A 19,995-nucleotide genomic window follows, 5' to 3' on the forward strand; every position below is an offset into this window, starting at 1 on the left:
TGACGACGATAGCCTCCCCGTGGCCATTTGCGCAATGGGGAATTGACATCATCGGCCCACTGCCCCTAGGTAAAGGTCAGGTAAAATTCCTACTAGTTGCTATTAATTACTTCACAAAGTGGGTCGAAGCAAAGGCTCTAACAACAATCACTGAGGCAAGAATTCAGAGTTTTGTGTGGAAGAATATAGTTTGCAGGTTCGGGATCCCAATGAGGATCATATCAGATAATGGGCGGCAGTTCGACAGCCAAGGCTTCAGGGACTTCTGCTCAAGCCTAGGCATCGAGAACCAATTCTCATCCCCAGGGCATCCCCAAGCGAATGGAAAAACGGAAGTGACGAATCAGATACTGCTCAAAATTATCAAAGCCAAGCTGGACGACGCGAAGGGTGCCTGGCCAGAAGAATTGTCCAATGTCCTGTAGGCCTATAGAACCACAGCAAGAACCGCAACGGGAGAAACCCCCTTCAGGCTCAGCTATGGCACTGAAGTAGTGATCTCGGTCGAGGTAGGAGTAACTAGCATCAGGCGAGAGGTATTCAATGAAGAAAGCAATGACGATCACCTGCGAATCAACCTGGATTATCTGGACGAAGTAAGAGACAAAGCTTTCAACAGAATGACGAAGTACCAGCAGAAGATGGTCGAATACTACAATAAGAGAGTAAAGCTCTGACGACTTGATTTAGGCGACCTCGTCCTGCGCAAGGTTACCACAGTGACTAGAGACTCTACCCAAGGAAAGCTTGGCCCCACATGAGAAGGACCTTACCGAGTCGTCCACTACTCTAGGAAAGGCAACTATCACCTGGAAACCGTGGACGGACAGAGGCTCCCTTGACCATGGAACATTGAACACTTGAAGAAGTACCACCAATAGATGTATCAAATAAATGTATTCATTCCTGAAATTAATAAAAGGATAATTCAGCTAATGTCTTTGTATGAGCAGGTCCAGTCAACTATAAGTTCAAAGAAGGACAAGATCCCTTAAATGGGTGTAATTCACAAAAGCCAAAAATGGCTAAGTAACAAGATTCCGCCTTGACGGATGTAAGTCACAAAAGCCAAAAATGGCTAAGTAACAAGATTCCGCCTTGACGGATGTAAGTTACTGACGAATCCATAAAAATGACAAGATCCCTTAAAAGGATGTAAGTTACAAAAGTCAAAAATGACTAAGTAACAAGATTCCGCCTTGACGGATGTAAGTTACTGAAGAAGCCAAAAAAAAAAGAAAAAAAAAAGGAGAGGACAAGAACCTTGCAACAAACAAGAACAAAGCTCAGGCTGAATCTAAGCTCCCAACCAGTTCACCAAAACCCTCGACGAGATCCCTTGAAGAGGTTCGAGTTACAAGAAATCAACTGAGTAACAGAATCAACGCAGATAAGAAGCAAATCGCTGACGAAGAGAAAGGAAAGTCAAAAACTAAAAACTTTACTAAGTACAAGGCACGACGGATGTAAGACATCACAAGCATATCAAGAGCCAATAAGTGTGCAATCGCAGAAGCAAGTAAGTACGCAGCCATAAATTTAATTAAAGCCCAAAAATAACGGGCAATTACCATTGATTTTACATCTAAAGGCCCATAAACACTGAGCCAAAAATATTATTCTCAAGACAGATTAAAAAGAAATTGTTACGAAATTAGATTTACAAAAAGCCCAAAACATAATGGGCACACACAAAAAAAGAGAGAAATTTTTTTCTTTTTAAGGATCAGGTTCAGGCATCAGTAGCAATATTATCACCAGCAGGGGCATTCTTGGGGGCGTCAGTCTCAATGGCAGAAGACTAGGCAGCCTCGTCAGCAGACATCTCCTGGTCGATCTCTTCCAAATCCAATTTCTCCAAGTCTACCCCAGAAGGATGCTTGACGAGGTATCTCCTCGAAGCTCAAAACCGTTGAAGTACCAGCTGAACAGGACTATGTTGTACTCATCAGTCGTTTGGAAGGCTTCAATCGACCTGGCAACAATAGTCTTGAGCTTCTCCTTGGCACCCAGAAGTTGTTCATCCTTGTCCAGGGCCAACTGACGCTCAACCTTGAGTTTGTCGGTCAGAGTCTTCACTTTTTCCTTTAGAGTGGCGGCCCCGCCCATGGAGTCAATCAGACTCTTCTTCAGCGTGGAACTCTCCGCCTCCAAAGCCTCCATTCTTGATGTGAGAGAATCCACCTTGGCCTCTTAAGTAAAGTACTCAGAGGTAATGTGGAGACTTTCCCCCAACACCTGAAAAGAAATTCAAAATCGTCAGTAGAATGAAAAATAAAAAGAGATTAAAAGTTGCACAAATATTTTACCTGAACAAGCTTATGGACGTGGCGACTCGCGACATTGTTGAAAGGCACTCCAGAAAAGACCTTTAAATCCTCGGCAATCATGACTCCATGAGCCCTGTCCACCACCAGTCTCTCGTCATCCCAGACAGTGGACGTGCGAGAATCGACCTTTTCCTTCTCCCTGTCAGACAAGCGTAGCCTCTTAGAGGCGGGAGTAGGCAGCTCTTCAACCGAGGTCGAAGGAGAAGCCGTCCTCGTTGTTTTAGCACTGGAAACGACGGGATTGACGGAGGCAGCTGGAGTGAAAGAAGGACCTTTCCCAGTAACACACACTATCTTCTTCCCTATGTTCAACAACGACTCATCTTTCTTCGACCTCATCTTTGCATACATGTCCTTGTTGAATTTGATCGTCATCTCTGCAAAAGGAAAACACTTGTTAAAAAAAAAAAAAAAAAAAAAAGAGGGGTATGTATAAAAAGTCAGTATTGACGAACCTAACACTTACTCTTTTTTCCTTCAATTTCAAGATTGCGCAGGATGAAGGTGAAAGGCTCTGGTCTGAGACAATAAAAGGCAAGAGTCCTTGGGTCCACAAGGTTGTCCCAGCTCTCAATCATCTACGTGTATTCAATGGCCTTTTGCACCCGCTCCTTATACTTGCTCTTAAGTTTGGCCGTCTTTTAACTGCGCAAAACAAGAAGTGAAGGAATCAGTAGCAATAACAGTAAACGTAATAAAACTTAAATGACGAGAAGAAATATTGACGCACCTAAGGTCGGGGTTCCCCACCGACGATGCAACCTCGGGAGATCACCCCAAACCTCGCCAGAGGGAGCTCAAAATCGTCCCCAGACACAAAGAAAAATCTGGACTTCCAATACCTAAAAGACGAAAGCAAACCCTTGACGATCCTAGGCCTCCTCTCCCAGGGCACCAATTCATAGTACCCATGTTCCTTAGATGCTTTTAAGTGGTACAGGTAGACAAGCTCGTCAACCTTGAGCATATCTCTGTCATTAGCGGCCAGCCATATTCCCATACAGCTGACCACTATTCTCCATGAGTTAGGCATAAGCTGCCCAAGAGCGATACCAAAACAGTCTAATAGCTCCATGAGGAAGGGATGGACAGGAAACCTCAAACCACAGACGAAGGCAGACTCGTAATAGCATACCTCCCCTGGGAAGAAGTGACAGGCCCGATCCTCCTCATTGGGCAGATGAACCCTAACTCATTCCAGGAATTGGAACCTATCCCTACATCTCCCCAGTGTCTCAGCATCCAATCCACACTCCTCCTTGAGGGCGTAAAAAGCCTTAACTTCTCGAGGGGTAGAGACGGCAATATTCCCCTCCACTGGGTCACCACTAGACGATAACCTAGTCTCAAGTTCGCTAGACCTAACCTCAGACATTATCTCCTGCTCTCTCGCCCGACTCTCGAACCAATCAATCGATTGACGAAGCAAAGGCAGCAGGTCGGCCAATGCAACACCCAAACAATTACCCTCAAAAACAAAATCCTCAAGATGTGGGAAAACGCCTAAAGACCCCCCTAAGCGCGCGAAAAGGAAGGAAATTGATGGGCAAACTATCCTAATCTCAGAGCTACTAACCATGGAAATCCAGAAGAAACACAAAGGGAACAATACAAGCTAAATCCCCAAGAAATCAAAGGCAAACAAAAGGAAAAAGGAAAGGATAAGAAGGAAGAAATCAGAAGCTATATTGCAATAAAATAAAAAGGGGAAAGGAAAAGCCGGAAAAAGAGAAGAAATGTACCTTAAAAATGGCGGACAAAGGAAGCACCACCACACAACACACCAGTCTAGAGAAAAGTTGCAGAGTGAGGTTAGCAAAGAAAATGCTTAGAACAATGATTTGAAGCTTTTGAGAAAAGTGAAAAGAAAAAATGATGAGAAGGGGAGAAGTTTAAAACCAAGGCTCAGAAAACTGAAAACCAGCTGGAAACCCAATAGTCCCACAAATTGGAGCATTAACTCCACCAGTCAGAATGTGCCGCGTAGGCCACAACCTATGGAGCATCGCCATTATGCATTTAATACGGAGTGAAACCCCAAGAGTCATCTACAGCCCATAACCTTTCATATTCTATGATCGTCAAGACACATCATGACGACTGTAGAATTGGGGGGCAGCTAACGGGACTGACAAATTCGTCTCCCAGAGACGATCTTAACGATACAGATGAAGACATCCTCAAACGAGCTAAGCGAATAACCCACATCACTGACGATGGCAGCCAGGCCATTCAATGCGGCCAAATTATACCTGGAGCGGTTACAGAGCCTGCTGTATGAACCGTTGGAGCACATTGAGGCCACATTACAAAGCATATAACGTTACCAAGAGGGACATTAAGGCCACCATAACTACCCCAACGGCTAGAAGCTGCAAGAACATATATAAGGCCCTCACAATATCAACACTTGGTACAAAAAGATACTCAAATAATTTTATTGTTATTCTACGATTCTGTTGTAACTTACAAAGGGTTCCCTTGTACTGACTTTGGCATCGGAGACGTTGTGGCAGGCACCACACCAGTGACCATCATTGGGGATACATTCATACAGACTGGGGATTGGTTCCATCTGCCCACTCTAACTGACGAACTTATGCTTCATCAGTTATAAAATGAGATGGTAAAATAAATAAAATATGTTTTTACGATGTAAAATAGATATTTTTTTAGATCCCGGATGCAAATGCTCTTATATTCTACATATACTGAATAAGCTATTCATTAAATAATTCATCAAAAGATGAATCATAAGTGGGAAAAGTAACTTCTTGGGACATTGGACATACAAGAATATAGATTGAGATCTAAGGCAACAACAACACCATGCAATTAAACCATAATTGTGAGAGAGAAGTTTTTTTTTTTTTTTTTTTTTTTTAAAAAAAGGTGTAAAAGTAAAATGATAAAAAGTTGAAAGTTAATTTTTTATTCTTCAATGACTAAGATTAAAAATGACTTTTGAAACTTTTAATATTAATATTACTTGATTGTTGGCACACGATCCCGCCTGTTGGTATGCAATTCTTTAACTGTCAGTTTCACTTGCATCGAGGTAAGATAAGGCCTCCGTCGAGATTAAGTGTATGTGGCCCGACGGGTTGATTAACGAGACCAGACGTACATCAAGGAGAAGCACCTACTCTTCCGTTAGGCTTAAAGGAACTCACACGATGTATTCGTATCGACGAATCTTCAGGCTTCATGGGTGTCGGATGAATCAACTTCTCGACGGTCCCTTGGTGAAACGTTTTGCCTAACGGTTTGAAGAGAGAATTTTTCCTGGGTCAGAATATCCTTATCACTAACTATTGTACCAATCTCAATCCTAAGAATACTAGCCCCACATTCTCCTTGTAATGCGAGTTCTTATGTATAATTAATTAATAGGACAAAAAAAGATTTTTTAGAAAAATCTACAACGTCAAGAAAGAGTCTATGTTTAATGTTAATCTTAATCTTCTAGTAATATCCCGAGAAAAAAAAAAAAAAAAAAAAAAAGTTCCACCCACCCACCCACCTTTTTGTTCTTATTCTACCCCTATGGAAGAATTCATTTCCTTCTCCCTTGTGCATGTGTGTTTGTTTCTTCAAAAAAATAATGGATATTTAACCTTACATTGCTTAAGAGAGTGTGTTGTGTGTGATATAACTTATCTCACCTTTCTTTAAAAGTTACCATTACTTTTAAGTGGAGTTTGTAATATACTTTTGTGCATTTGTCTCACCCCACTTGAATAAAGTCAATAAACTGAATAAAAATAAGCATGCATTAAAAATAACTTTCAAAAAAAAAAATTTTAAAAAGCTACATGGTACCTAAGCTGTAACAAGTAACAACATGAGGTAAATTATTAAACAACTAGTAGTCTAGTAGTATGTTTTTGATAACCTAGTCTAGTAGTATGCTGTAGCTTTGCCTGTGACTAGTAGTATGTTGTAAATAAAGCTTAAATTTTTGTAATGGTTCAGCAGGAAACTAAAAAAAAAAAAAAATTCTAAATGCTTATCTAGTTTTCCTCAAACTCGAAGTTCCAATTTGTGGTGTCTTTGTTTAGTTTGGTTAGAACCTCATTCTCTCTTGTGTTTATATATTTGTTTTTTTGAAAAATAAAAATAAATTTTTATTTTTTTAAATATGACAAATATAAAATTTTAAAAAAGTGTGAGCTAACATGTGCCAACCAACGACCTTGAAAAAAAAAAAAAGTGCCACCCACCCGCCTATTCGTTGATATCTACGCCTTGTTTATAGGAATCAAAATATTGGTGCTCTTCTCAAACAAAATGGACATTTTAAAATTCATTAAACAATCAGAAAAAAAAAAGGGTAGATTAAGATCACTAATTAAAATGAGTTGTAAAATTATCACTTAACTTCTTTTATTTAGTTTCGTGTGAGATAAAGTTATTTTCTTTACTTAGTTTCATGGGAGATAGAGTTGTTTTTTTTTTTTTTTTTTTTAAAAAATTAATGGAAAGCAACTCTATATCGTATGTCAAGCTAAATAAGAAAAGTTGAGAGTTAGTTTTTCTTTGACCCATTTTTTTAATGCAACTAAACACAAGAAAATATAAAAAAATATTTTTACATAAGGTTTTCCATTAAAACAAACAAAGTGTTTAATGAGTATTTTGGTCCTTAAAATTTAAAAAATAAGCATTATTGGTCCCTTTTCACTTTCTATTAGTTTTCTTATTTATATGTATAACAAAAGTAAGAGTTGTGACAGTTTCTTTTATACTTGATAAAAGAATGTGCCTTATTTAAAGGTAAAGCTTAATGGAAGTGCCAATTTGCTTAATGAAATGAAATTCAACACACGATAGAGATCACGGTGAGATGAGATCAAAAGAATGTTATCTCCTACGGTGGTCTACGATGAAAGATGGCTTAAATGGGAAGAGACTCCCCATGTATGCATGGATCATTAATTATTACATACATCCCTTAAACTTTTTTTTTTTTTTTTTTTAATTTCATATAAAACAATTGACTCTTATGTTAGACTTCAGTCAGCACTTCTAGAGTACAAAATAAGTTTACATAGTTAGAGTTTAGAAGGACAAAATTCATAAAATGAATCTCAGTTAAATGGGTTTTGCTTGTTTGACTTGAATTGGCACATTTAATTTTTTAGAAGGGTCAATTCATGTCAACTTAAATCTAACTCAGTCCTGGTAAATCTCAATCTTAATTCACTAACTTTCTATTGTGTTTATATGGTATTTATTGATTGTGTCACAAATATCCACCGCAATGATATTTGTATGTCTACATGGATTATCTATTTACTTTATTTAACTTTTACCTTTTATATACAATATTTTCTGCAAAATTAAATAAAATATTCCCACTGTGCTACGCTAATAATCAAAAGAATAGGTTATGGCTACATATACTAAATAAGTCCAGTGAAAGTTATCACTAGACACGTCGAGATTCAGATACGTGTCTAAGAGTGGACACGTGTCAGCAATCCAATGTGTCTAGTGATAACTTTCACTGGACACAAGCCACACCCACCAAATAATTCATCAAAAGAAGAATCATAAGTGGGAAAAGTAACTTCTTGGGTTTTACGGTTCAACATTGGACATACAAGATTACTAGCCCCAAGTTCCCTTGTAATGCGAGTTCCTAATTTTATATAATTAAGGAATAGGACAAAAGAAATATAATTTTAAAAAATCTACAATTTCAAGAAAGAGTTTACGTTTAATATATGTTAATCTTATCTTCTAATTGCCAGAGAAAAAAAAAATGTGCCACCCACCGACCTTTTTGTTCTTATTCTAATCCTTAATTTAGAGCTACGTTTGTCTCACCCCAACTTGAATAATTAAATTATTGTTGAGAGCCATTTGTGGAAGCCCAGGCAGGTAGAAAGAAAGCCCAATAATGAGGGCAACAAAGAATTGACAAAATAAATAGCAAAAACCCATTAGCCCAAGTGGCAGGAATAATGGATCACAAACCCAACAAATAAATAAATAGGTCTTGAAGAGGCAAGCGAGCTCAAAGAAGCCAGGAAAGAAAGAAATAGCATCCCATGGGCAGTATATGAGGTAGAAAAGTGAGAAAAGGCCACCGTAGGCCCAAGGCAATGCAAACTGAGAGAGTAAGGGGTTTATGGCAGGCCCATGAACCCCAAAGATAAGAATAAGGTTATTGGGCCGGGGAAGCCCAATAAAGTTAGTAAAAAGCCCATAGGAGTGTGGAATTAGCAAACGGACCGAGAAAACCCAAAGAAAGCGATCGGGTCGTGGATGCCCAAAGGAAAGCCCAAAGGGACATAGGAGCCCATGAGTAAAAGCAAAACAGTGCCCATGACAGGCCACTGAGAAAAGGGATAAACGGCTGGCCCAAAAAGAGGTACAGCAGGATTAAGTTATTACAGCAGGAATAACAGTTCAACGTTACAGGAAATAAAGAAAATCAAGAGTGGGCTAAAGAAACGTAAGGCCCATCATCATGCAAAGGCTAGCTCCCGAATGGAGCGGGAAACCAAAGAAAAGCTCCAATGAAAGGCCAGAAAACACAGACAGAGAGTCTCCAGATCACGGCAAACGCATGAGCGGCAGGCAGACTCTTGGACATATCTGAAAGGGAAGCACGCGCAAGGCCCAGGCACCACCAGCCTGTACCCAGCCAATATAGGACGTGGTGGAGCCATGGGCCAGAGGTAAGAGGTAAAGGGGGTATGGTTTGGTGGTGGGGAGAGGGGAAAAAGTCTATTTTGCGGTTCCTGCCCAAGCCCTTTTGGGAGGTACGTCCTGCTGGGATGATAGACCACCCAAAAGAGGCAAGTTTGAGGGGGAACCGTTGGGTGCATGCCTTGAGAGTAGAGAGAGAAAGCATTTATACCGTGACAGGAAGAAGTGTTACGGTATATAGAGGAACGAAACAAACCTGCCTCTGTCTGGCAATGGTGAATGTCGCACAGACCTGGTGGTCGGCAAGTACGCCCAGACCAGACAAAGGCGGTTAAGGGGCAAAATGGTAAAACCTTGGTCACAGCAGGCACTATAAAAAGGCTCTTGTCGTGCCCTGAAAGGAAGATCAAAAAACAGAGCATTTTTACGTTGTAGAAAGAAAAACAGAGTAAAAAAAAAGAGAAAAAAGATAAGAAAGAAAACAGAGAAGAAAAAAGAGAAAAATTAGGGAAGAATGAGAGGTAATACAGTGGGCATGCACCGGTAGATCGTTTTCTCTCTCTTCCCCTTCAAATCTTGCTTTCTTCCAAAACGTAAACAAGGACTCTTTCTTTTTGGGCAATAACCATTCAGGTCCGACTCCCTCAAAGCCATAAATCCCCACGGCAGGATCTTTTTCCTGGGAGATTATTTGCATTGAGAAGAGGCGTTCTCCCCTCTTTGGCTTTGTTCCGGCAAACTAAACTAAAAAACTTGATTTATACCCATTTGATTAGTTCGTATTATTTTCTTTACTTTTTCCGTGATTGACATCATTATGACTGTAATCATGCTTTATTAGTAGGGAGTACATAGTCATTTATTTAAATAGTCAGAATACTCTGTTTTGGTTATTATTATATCTGCCTGCCGTAACTCGTCTGCAATAGTTCTACTTGCCGTAAGTTTACTCTTGGCAGACAAGGCATAAGTTTGTGCACAAACCAGCCCAAGTTGAGTTACAATTAGACCGGTCCCAACTCCCTTACTCATAAATATTCGGGCCCATCACCGCAGGAGGCAGCCCAGCCCATTACTGCAGGAGGCAGCCCAAGCCCAATACACCATACACAAAAAAGGCCCCTACAATTATTAAACAACCAGTAGAATGTAGGTGCCATAATATGTCGCTTCCCATTTTGATTGGTAAATTCAAGCAGAGAAAATAAATATTCTCAAACTCGAAGTGCCAATTTGTGGTGTGTGCCTTTGTGTGGATTGGTTAGAATCTTATTCTCTCTCTTTGTGTCTACGTATTTGTTTTTCAAAAAAATAAAAATACTTTTTTCTATTTTTCAAAATAAAACAAATATAAAACTTTAAAAAAAGTGTGAACTAACATGTGCCTCCATGTATAATAAAAAGGAAGGATTAGGGGTGTGCAAAAAATTGACGAACCGAAAAAACCGCTTCAAACCGACTGAACTTATGCAAAAATTTTGGTTTGGTTTTGGTTTGGTTCGGTTTCGGTTTTATTATATAAAAAACCAAAAATTTCAGTTCGGTTTTCGGTGGCAAATTCTAATACATCGAACTGAACCGAAATATATTAAATAATAATTTGCACAAATTATTTCAACAAAGTTCCTAGTATCCTAGCGGCAAGGACATGCGTTTGTCTCTAGTTAGCCCAGGTTCAACCCTTAGTAATAGCCTTTTTATTTTTCCTCTCCTTATTACCAAAACTACGTCGTTTTGGGGTTTGCTTTATAACCCTATTAATCCTATTTTCAGCATTTGTCTCTCACTTCAAGTCTTCAACAGCAGCTGTTCTCTTCTCCCCTTTCCCTCTCCAGTCATTCTCTTCCTCCCCATCTCTCTTTCTGTCATAGTGCCATGCCTTCGTTTCTCTCTCTCTCTCCATCACGCCGCCGTTTCTCTCTCTCTCTATCACACTGCTTCAGTACACTTCTTCGCCGGTACGCTTCTTCGCCGTTCTCTCTTTTTTCTTTTCTTTTTTTGGTTTTGTGTTTGCTACTTTGCTTGGTGCTTGGTGTTTGGGTGGTGAGAAAACATGGGAAAGCAAAGGGATTTTCTGGGTTTGTTAATTTTTTCTTGGGTTTGTTAATATTTTCTGGGTTTCTGGGTTTGTTAATATTTTCTGGGTTTGTTAATTTTTTTTCTTTGTTTGCTTTCTTAGAAAATAAATGATAAGGAAACCAAAAAAACCCACCAAAACCGACCGAAACTGAAATCCAACCGAAACCGATTGATTTTCAATTACTTCGGTTGGTTTCGGTTGAGAATTTCACAAACCGAAAATTTCGGTTTCGGTTGGCCAACACTTAGAAAACCGACCGAAACCGAACCGACACACCCCTAGGAAGGATCATGACCATTGTATTTATTTTTGAGTAATGTTACCATAACAAACAATTTTACAATATTCTTACAAGTTATATATTGATGTGACAAATTCTTATTAGTTCTTACCACCAATATCTTTTTTTCTATTTACCAATAATTACCCATCACATTAGTCATTTATAAAATGGTTTACGACTTTAGCATTTTTCATATATATAAAATTACATGGTCACCTCATCATCTGAGTTATCAAAACCCCCAACACTCCAAATTTCTCAAATTTCCATACTTAAAAAACGTTGCCTCCACAATAGCACTTGCTTTAACGCCATAGTCACCATGAACCTATGGCAAAATATAAGCACTTTTAATGTTTCATTTAATACTTCATCAATTATGATATATCATATGTTTGATTTTTTTTTTTTTTTTTTTTTTTTTTGCATTTTAAAATTAGGTTATTTTTTGAGAAACGACATAAGAATATATGACAAGTTGTAATTTGTGGAGAATAAGTGGAACACTCAAAATGGAACTAAAGATTTTTATTCGAGAAAGTAGCATCTATAATCTATAATTTATAATCTATAGTCTATAATCTATCATATATAAAATATTATTTTATGTATATAAAATCAAAGACTTTTAATTTTTGGTTGATTTCATAATATTTCCACGTAAGCTTTTAAGATTCACAATTTTATATGTCTTTATTTTTTATTATATAATTTTTAATTGATCATTTTATATTATATTATGTATTAACCCTTTGTTAAAATCTTATCAAACCATTTTTTTTAAAAATAATTGAATATAAAATTTCATATACAAAGACAATCATATTAAATATAAATAGATACATAATATGAATAATTACCATAATTACTTAATTTCACATTTATAATCATAGACAAAAAATAAAGTAGAGAAAAAAATATATCTTGTTAACTTTAATTTCCCGTGCATTTGGGTAGTCTGATAGTTACTTGGAGTCATGGAAGTTTTGAATAAATTACTCATGAAGTTTGAATTAGTACTCATATTTTAATTTTTTTTTAAAAAAAATTGTTTAACGAATTTGTAACATCGATGTTGTATAATTTCTTTTATCGATGCTTAGAATAAGAACAATGGTACAGGTTAGCTCACACTTGCTTATAGTTTTATACATGTTGATTTGTTTCTTTCTTTCTTTTGCATTTTTAATTAACTTATAGTAAAATGGTAAAAATTTGAAAGTTAAATTTTTTTTTATTCAATAGTTAAAATTAAAAATGACTTTTAAAACTTTTAATTTTATCATTGATTTGCTATTGCATGGTGCAATAGCCTTAACTATTGCACTGAATCTCAATCCTGAAAAAACCAACCCCACATTCTCCTTGTAATAGGACTATACGAGTTCTTATATATAATTAATTAATAGGGAAAAAAAATATTTTAAAAAAATCAACAATTTCAAGAAAGAGTCTATGGACCATGTAATTGCCAGAGAAAAAAAATATTTAAAAAAAATCTTCTAGTAATTGCCAGTGAAAAAAATAAGTTCCACCCACCCACACTATTTTGTTCTTATTCTAGCCCTTAATTTAGGGCTACGATTGTCTCACCTTACTTGAATTAATTCAATAAACTGAATAAAAATAAGTAAGCATTAAAAATAATTTAAAAAAAAAAAAAAAAAGCTACAGGTACCTAAGCTGTAAGCCTGTAACAACAACAGGAGGTAAATTATTAAACAACTAGTAGTATATTGTAGCCTTGTAAGTGCCATCTTTTGTCGTTTCCTCTTTTTTGAATGGTAAGCTTTAAGCAGAAAAAAAAAAAAAAAAAAAAAAAAAAAAAAAAAAAAAAAAAAAAAATCCTGAATGGTTATCTAGTTTTCCTCGAACTCGAAGTGTGAGCTAACATGTGCCACCCACCCACCTATTCGTTGATAACTTGATATCTACGCCTTGTTTATAGGAATCAAAATATTGGTGCTCTTCTCGAACAATATGAACATAATAAAATTCACTAAACAAATCAGGGAAAAAAGAAGAAGGTAAATTAAGATCACTAATTAAAACTTCCTAGATGAAGAAACGGGGAGCACTAAACTTTGGATTAAACACCCACCTTTCTTTTTTTTTTAACCTAAGTATTAAATGAGTGTTTTGGTCCTTTTTTTTTTTTTAATTTTATTTTTTAAGATAGTGTTTTGGTCCTTAGAGTTTCGAAGATAAGCATTATTGATCCTTTGTCCATTTCTATTAATTTTCTTATTTATGTGTATAACAAAAGTAAGAACTATTATAGGTCTAGTTAACTCAAATTTCCATACTAAAAAACGTTGCCTCCACAGCACCGGCCACTTACTTTAACTCCATATTCACTTTGAACCCCAAGGAAAAAAATATAAGCAATTTAATGTTTCACTTTCTACTTCATATGTTTGATTTTTTTTTTTTTTGTATTTTAAATTTTGATGAAGTAGCATCTACATATAATAAAAAAAAAAAAAAAATTTGGTTGACTTCATAATATTTGGTTACATAGGTTATTAATATTCATAATTTTGCATGTCTATATTTAATACTTTATTAAAATCTTACTAGACCATACTTTCTTTAAATAATATAATATAAAATTCTGTATACAAGCACAATCGTAATAAATAAATGCATAATATAAATAATTACTATAATTACTAATTTCATATTTAGTCTTTTAGACCCCCAAAAAAAAAAAAAATCATATCTTGTTAAATTTTATTTCCAGCGCGTTTGGGTTGTCCACTAGTTAGTTGGAGTCTTTGAAGTATTGAATTAGTACTCATAAAATTGTTTAATAAATTTGTAACGTCCATGTTGTATAATTTTCTATTTCAAGAGAAGGAAACTCGACGATGAATTGCTACAAAACTTGAAGGTTATGGCAATGTTTGGATCCACGTTTCAGCCTACGTTTGCGTCTGCGTTTGTTTTTAATTGCTGGGACCCACGCTCCAAAACGTGGAAACGGAAACGCAGGCTGAAGGAGAAACGCGCAAAGGGACATGGAAACGCAAAAAATAAGTCACAACGTACCGTTTCATTTAGTCAGTACTGTTCATGGACCAGTTCTTTCTCATTCACGCTGAAAATACGCACCGTTTAATTAAAAAACTGGAGATTGCGCGTCCTGTTCATCCTTGCGCGTCCTGTTCATTGCTTTGTGAGCGTACTGTTGAGCGAAATGAAGCTGTTCTCTGTTCTGATGCCCATCACAAAACGCACCATAACCACTATTCACCTCCCTTGTTCTCTTCTAAAAACCCAAACACCATAACCCGCATCACCGCCTACCCATTTTCCCACTCTCCAAAACCACGCTCTCTCTCCATCATAAACTCCGCCAATGAATCAAACTCACTCTCGCCCAAACCGGGTCAGTTCCGAGTCGACGTTCTCTCTGAATCGCTACCCTTCATCCAGAAATTCCGGGGCAAGACCATCGTCGTCAAGTACGGCGGCGCCGCCATGAAATCCCAAGCTCTCCAAGCCTCCGTCGTCAACGACCTCGTCCTCCTCGCCTGCGTCGGCCTCCGCCCCGTCCTCGTCCACGGCGGCGGCCCCGAGATCAATCTCTGGCTCAAACGCCTCAACATCGAGGCCGTAAGAAGTTAACAAGGGAGGTTTTGGGTTCGGATGATGAGAAATTACGAATAGCAGCGTAAGAAGGGACATTCGGAAGTTCTGATGGGCGTTGAACTCTCCTGAGGCGTGGAACTCTCCTGAGGCGTTAGCTAGGGTCCGGAGAAGAGTGAATGAAGGAAAGGGGAAAAGGGTTTTTAATTTTGGTATTTATATGCTACAGTGTTTTCAGTTCCGCTACAGTGCTGCGTTTGGTTTTTTTCATCTGCGTTTTTTCCACTTAATTGCTACAGTGTTTTCAGCAATAAGTTTTCAGTTTCAGCAAAATAAGTTCTATCCAAACAGACCCTATATGCTGTTATCTGTTAAATTGTTAATCATCCTTAGCCAGTGAGAGGCGAAGTCAGAAAAGGTTCACCTAGAGAAATAATTAATTACCGAGCATCCAATGAGGAATGGATTAGTTTTGACTTTTGAGTCATGAAGTGGTTGGAATAATGGGCATCCACTAGCAATTATATATACTTTCTTTTTGGAATGGATGGTTGAAGCAATGGAAATTACAGAAAAAGACAACTCGCTCCAATGCTAACTCAAGGACCAACCATTCAAAGATCAAAGCTGAAAGCTGGATGAGTTTATTTCCATTGCTTCTTTAGTTTATTTGTTAAGTACAGTTTTTAAACATGTGTAACTCTAATTTTATACAATAAACTGATGAAAAAAAACTCGATTAACTGGATAAATTTTCCTGTCTCTCACTTTAATTATTAGTAGTTGGTAGGAACCGCAGACTGATAGGCAGCACAGTTGCACAAAGAGCCATATAGATATATATATATATATTTGTCTAATTCTTTCTCAATTATTGTGATGGAATCCACTACAACGTGCAATTATTTAGTCTCTCTCTTGTGTCTATCTATTTGTTTTTAAAAACAAATAAAAATATATATATATTTTTTTAAAATAAGACAAATATAAAACTTTAAAAAAGAGTGAGCTACCATGTTACACAAATTATTTTATAATTTTTTTTTTGACTAATGTGATGTATGGTTAATATAAGTAAAAATATTATATTAATAGATGACTAGATGAGAATCAACCATTTATAATGATGTCGTAAAATAGTTGGTGCACATTGCATTATTCATTATATATCTACCGCTTTGCAAACCACTCTCCCCTGGTTTTCGACCTAAATTGCAATCACTTCCCTTTGCCTTTTTTATTTCCTTCTTCTAGCAACAAGAGACCATGGCTGTCTTCCTGGGACAAGCACTTGCCACTTCAATTATTCAGGTGGCACTTGATAGGCTGGCTTCTCGTGAGGTCATAGACTACTTCAAGGGAAGGAAACTCAATCAGAAAATGCTACAAAAATTAGAGTTTGTGCTGTTATCTGCTAACTCAGTGCTCATTGATGCAGAGGAGAAGCAATTTACAAACTCAGCTGTGAAAAAATGGCTGGACGAGCTTAAAGATGCTGTTTATGTTGCAGATGACCTTCTGGATGAGATTGCCACGGAAGCTAAATTTCAAACTCGCACTAAAAAGGTATGGCACTCCATTTCTACTTTATTTGACAAAACGATACAGTCAAAGCTAGAAAACGTTCTAGGTATATTACAAATACTCATAGAACAAACGAAGGTCCATAATCTGAAAGAGGTTGCCGATCGAGTACCACTACCACCACGACAATTAACAACTTCTTGTCCTGAAGAATATGGTGTGTATGGTAGAGATATTGATAAGGAGGAGATATTTAAGAAGTTGCAATTAGATAATGCAAGTGGTGATGAGATATGTGTTGTTCCTATAGTGGGCATGGGTGGGGTTGGTAAAACAACCCTTGCTCGGCTTGTATATAATGACAACCGAGTAAAGGAGAATTTTGATCTCAAAGCATGGGTTTGTGTTTCAGACTCATTTGATGGTTTTAGAATAGCAAAAACTATTCTTGAAGAGATCACTTTGTCTAAATGTGACATTAGCTTGAATTTGTTACAAATTAGAATAAGAGAGAGCTTAAAGGGAAAGAAGTTTCTCCTTGTTTTAGATGATGTTTGGAATGAGAGTTATATTGCTTGGGATGAGTTCCTTACGATGTTTAGATGTGAGGCAAAAGAGATCAAAATCATTATTACAACACGTAGTGAAATTGTGGCGTCAATTGTGCACCCAATTTCAGTTCATCATCTAATGCAATTGTCTGAAGAAGAATGTTGGTTGCTATTTGCAAAGCATGCATTTAAAAATGGAAAATCGAGTGAAAATTTAGATATAGAACTAATTGGTAGAGAAATTGTTCGTAAGTGTAAAGGCTTGCCTTTAGCTGCAAAAGCACTTGGGGGTATGTTGCAGTCTACACAAGACCAAAGAGAGTGGAATCATATTTTGGAGAGTGATATATGGGATCTACCAGGAGGTGAAAGTTCTATCCTTCCAGCTCTAAGATTGAGCTACAACTACCTCCCATCACATTTGAAACGATGCTTTACTTATTGCTCAATCTTTCCAAAGGATTATGAATTTTCAAAGGAGGAGTTAGTCTTGTTGTGGATGGCAGAAGATTTATTGTTGAAACCCAAGGGAAATGAAAGTATGGAAGAAATAGGTGAGCAATACTTTAATGAGCTAATATCAAGGTCGTTTTTTCAACAATCAAATAATGATGAACCATGTTTCATAATGCATGACCTTTTTAATGACTTAGCAAAATTTATATCTGGAGAATTTTGTTTTAGGCAGGAGATTGATAATTCACGTGAAATTACAAAAAAAATGCGTCATTTGTCATATTTTCGAACTGAATTTGATGTCCCTAAGAAATTTGAGGTGTCTTATGAAGCCAAGAATTTGCGAACCTTCTTGGGACTAGAATTGCCATCTATGTCATTTATTCGATATAATAATATATCAACAGTGGAGGTAAACAAATTGTTGTGCACATTTAAGTGTTTACGAGCATTATCATTGTCTCTCTATGGATTATTAGCTGTGTTACCTGATTCTGTTGGAAATTTGAAACATCTTCGCTATTTGGATCTTAATGGCACCTGGATCAAAGGCTTGCCTGATTCTGTGTGTGGTTTGTATAATTTGCAAACCTTGTTATTGAGGAATTGTTGTTCTCTTATAGAGTTGCCAAACAACTTGGGAAGACTTGTGAACTTACGTCACCTAGATATAAGAGGGACCCATTTGAAAGGGATGCCAATGCACATGGGTAAATTGAGAAGTCTCCAAAATTTAAGTGATTTTTATGTGGGAAAAGGAGAACATAGTGGGAGTAACATTAAAGAGTTGGGAGAGCTTCCACATCTTTCTGGATCATTGTGTATATCAAACTTGGAAAACGTTTGTCAAACAAGAGATGCAAAGGAGGTTAATTTGAAGGATAAGAAGGGCTTGTCAGAGTTGAAGTTGAAATGGGAAAGAGATCATGAGAACTATGATTCAGAACATGAAAGAGATGTGCTTGAGCAGTTGTGTCCTCATACGAACTTGAAATCTCTCTCTATCATATCTTATTATGGTGCAGAATATCCAAGTTGGTTAGGAGCATGTTCATTCTCTAATATGGTGTCCCTAAAGCTTGACGATTGTAGATACTGTTCCTCCTTGCCTCCACTTGGGCCGCTACCTACCCTTGAAAAATTATCATTTGAAAGGATGCTAGAGTGGAAGGAATGGTTTACAAATGAAGGCGGAGTTTTCCCAACCCTCCGAGAGCTTCGCATTATCGAATGTCCCAAGCTTACGGGAAATCTGCCCAGTTTACTTCCTTCTTTAAGTGTAATTGAAATTAGAGATTGTCCCCAGCTTGTTGCTTCACTTCCTAGTCCTTCGGCTCTCCATGAATTGGCCTTGACAAATTGTGATATGGTGGTGTTGAAGGAATTATCTCCTAAGCTGCAAAGTCTTGGAATTGGAGGATGCCACGTGACTCTCCTTGAGGGTGGTCTACCCACTACTTTAAAAACACTTCAAATCAATGGAGTACTTCAGTTGCCTGGGAGCCATTACTATCCATCAATTGAGAGCTTGAAGGTAAATAAAGGTCCTGGTTCACTTTGGTCTTTACCATTAGAGTTTTTCCCAAAACTCAAATCTATCGAAATTTCGCATTCTGATAATCTTGAATCTCTTTCGGCATCAGATAAATCTGTCTTGGATCTAACTTCTCTCACTAAATTGACCATCCGGTTCTGCCCTAATTTTGTATCCTTTCCCAGCGGGGGATTGTGCGCCCCAAATTTGACACAGATTACTATTTCTTTCTGTGAAAAGTTAAAGTCACTTGCTGAAGGTATGCACACCCTCCTCCCATCTCTTCTATATTTGGAGTTGAGGGACTGTCCAGAACTGGAATCATTTCCTGAAGGGGGTTTGCCCTCCAATTTACAAATACTTGAAATCAATTGGTGCGACAAACTCTTTCTCAGACGCATGGAGTGGGGTTTACAGAGTCTTCACTCTCTCAGAGAAATTGAAATTTCGTATCACGGCAGAGAAGTGGGTTCCTTTCCGGAGGAGGCGTGGTTGCCCCCTTCTCTTATCCGCCTCAACATTGTATTTCCACAGCTAACATCACTCAATGGTAGGGGGTTTCAACACCTTACCTTGCTTAAACAGTTGGAGATTTGGGTCTGCCATAAACTCCAGTGCTTACCAGAAGAGGGCTTTCCCGCCTCCCTTTCATTTCTAGATATTTATGAGTGTCCTTTGCTAGAAAAACGGTATCGGAGAAAGAATGGAAAAGAATGGCGCAAAATTTCTCATATCCCCATCATAAGGATTGACAATGTAGTCATCACATAAGCTATGAGTCCAGAAGAACTACTGCCCAGGTATTTGTTTCTGCACTAATTTGTACTTTCCTCTGTTTAATTCTGAATTTTGTTTATTCCCACGAACCATCGCAGCCAGTGTTGCAGTTCTCTTTGTTATTTTCGTATTCCAAAAAAATCATTTTTAAAATGAGAATGACTAGCTAGCCTCTATCAAAATTAAACTTGTATTTGATTTGGGCAACA

The 19,995-nt window shown here is 37.5% G+C and overlaps 2 protein-coding genes across 51 annotated transcripts in view; both read left to right on the top strand.

The window, feature by feature from the left end:
• Window positions 1-14,342: 14,342 nt before the first annotated feature.
• LOC126723693 (uncharacterized) lies at window positions 14,343-15,294 on the top strand. The gene has a single exon (XM_050427402.1). It carries the CDS (start codon window positions 14,429-14,431, stop codon window positions 14,981-14,983), a length of 555 nt encoding a protein of 184 aa, XP_050283359.1. The 5' UTR covers window positions 14,343-14,428; the 3' UTR covers window positions 14,984-15,294.
• An 801-nt stretch (window positions 15,295-16,095) lies between these two features.
• LOC126723694 (putative disease resistance protein At3g14460) overlaps window positions 16,096-19,995 on the top strand; it is a 78,532-nt gene continuing 74,632 nt past the window's right edge. For all 50 annotated transcript variants that reach the window (XM_050427423.1, XM_050427425.1, XM_050427421.1 and 47 more), the window contains exon 1: window positions 16,096-19,809. In XM_050427423.1, coding sequence (XP_050283380.1) covers window positions 16,211-19,780 — 3,570 coding nt within the window. In that variant the 5' untranslated portion in view covers window positions 16,096-16,210 and the 3' untranslated portion in view covers window positions 19,781-19,809. The remainder of the gene's footprint in view (window positions 19,810-19,995) is intronic.

This window comes from Quercus robur, chromosome 4 (assembly GCF_932294415.1).
Source record: "Quercus robur chromosome 4, dhQueRobu3.1, whole genome shotgun sequence".
Classification (NCBI taxonomy): Eukaryota; Viridiplantae; Streptophyta; class Magnoliopsida; order Fagales; family Fagaceae; genus Quercus; species Quercus robur.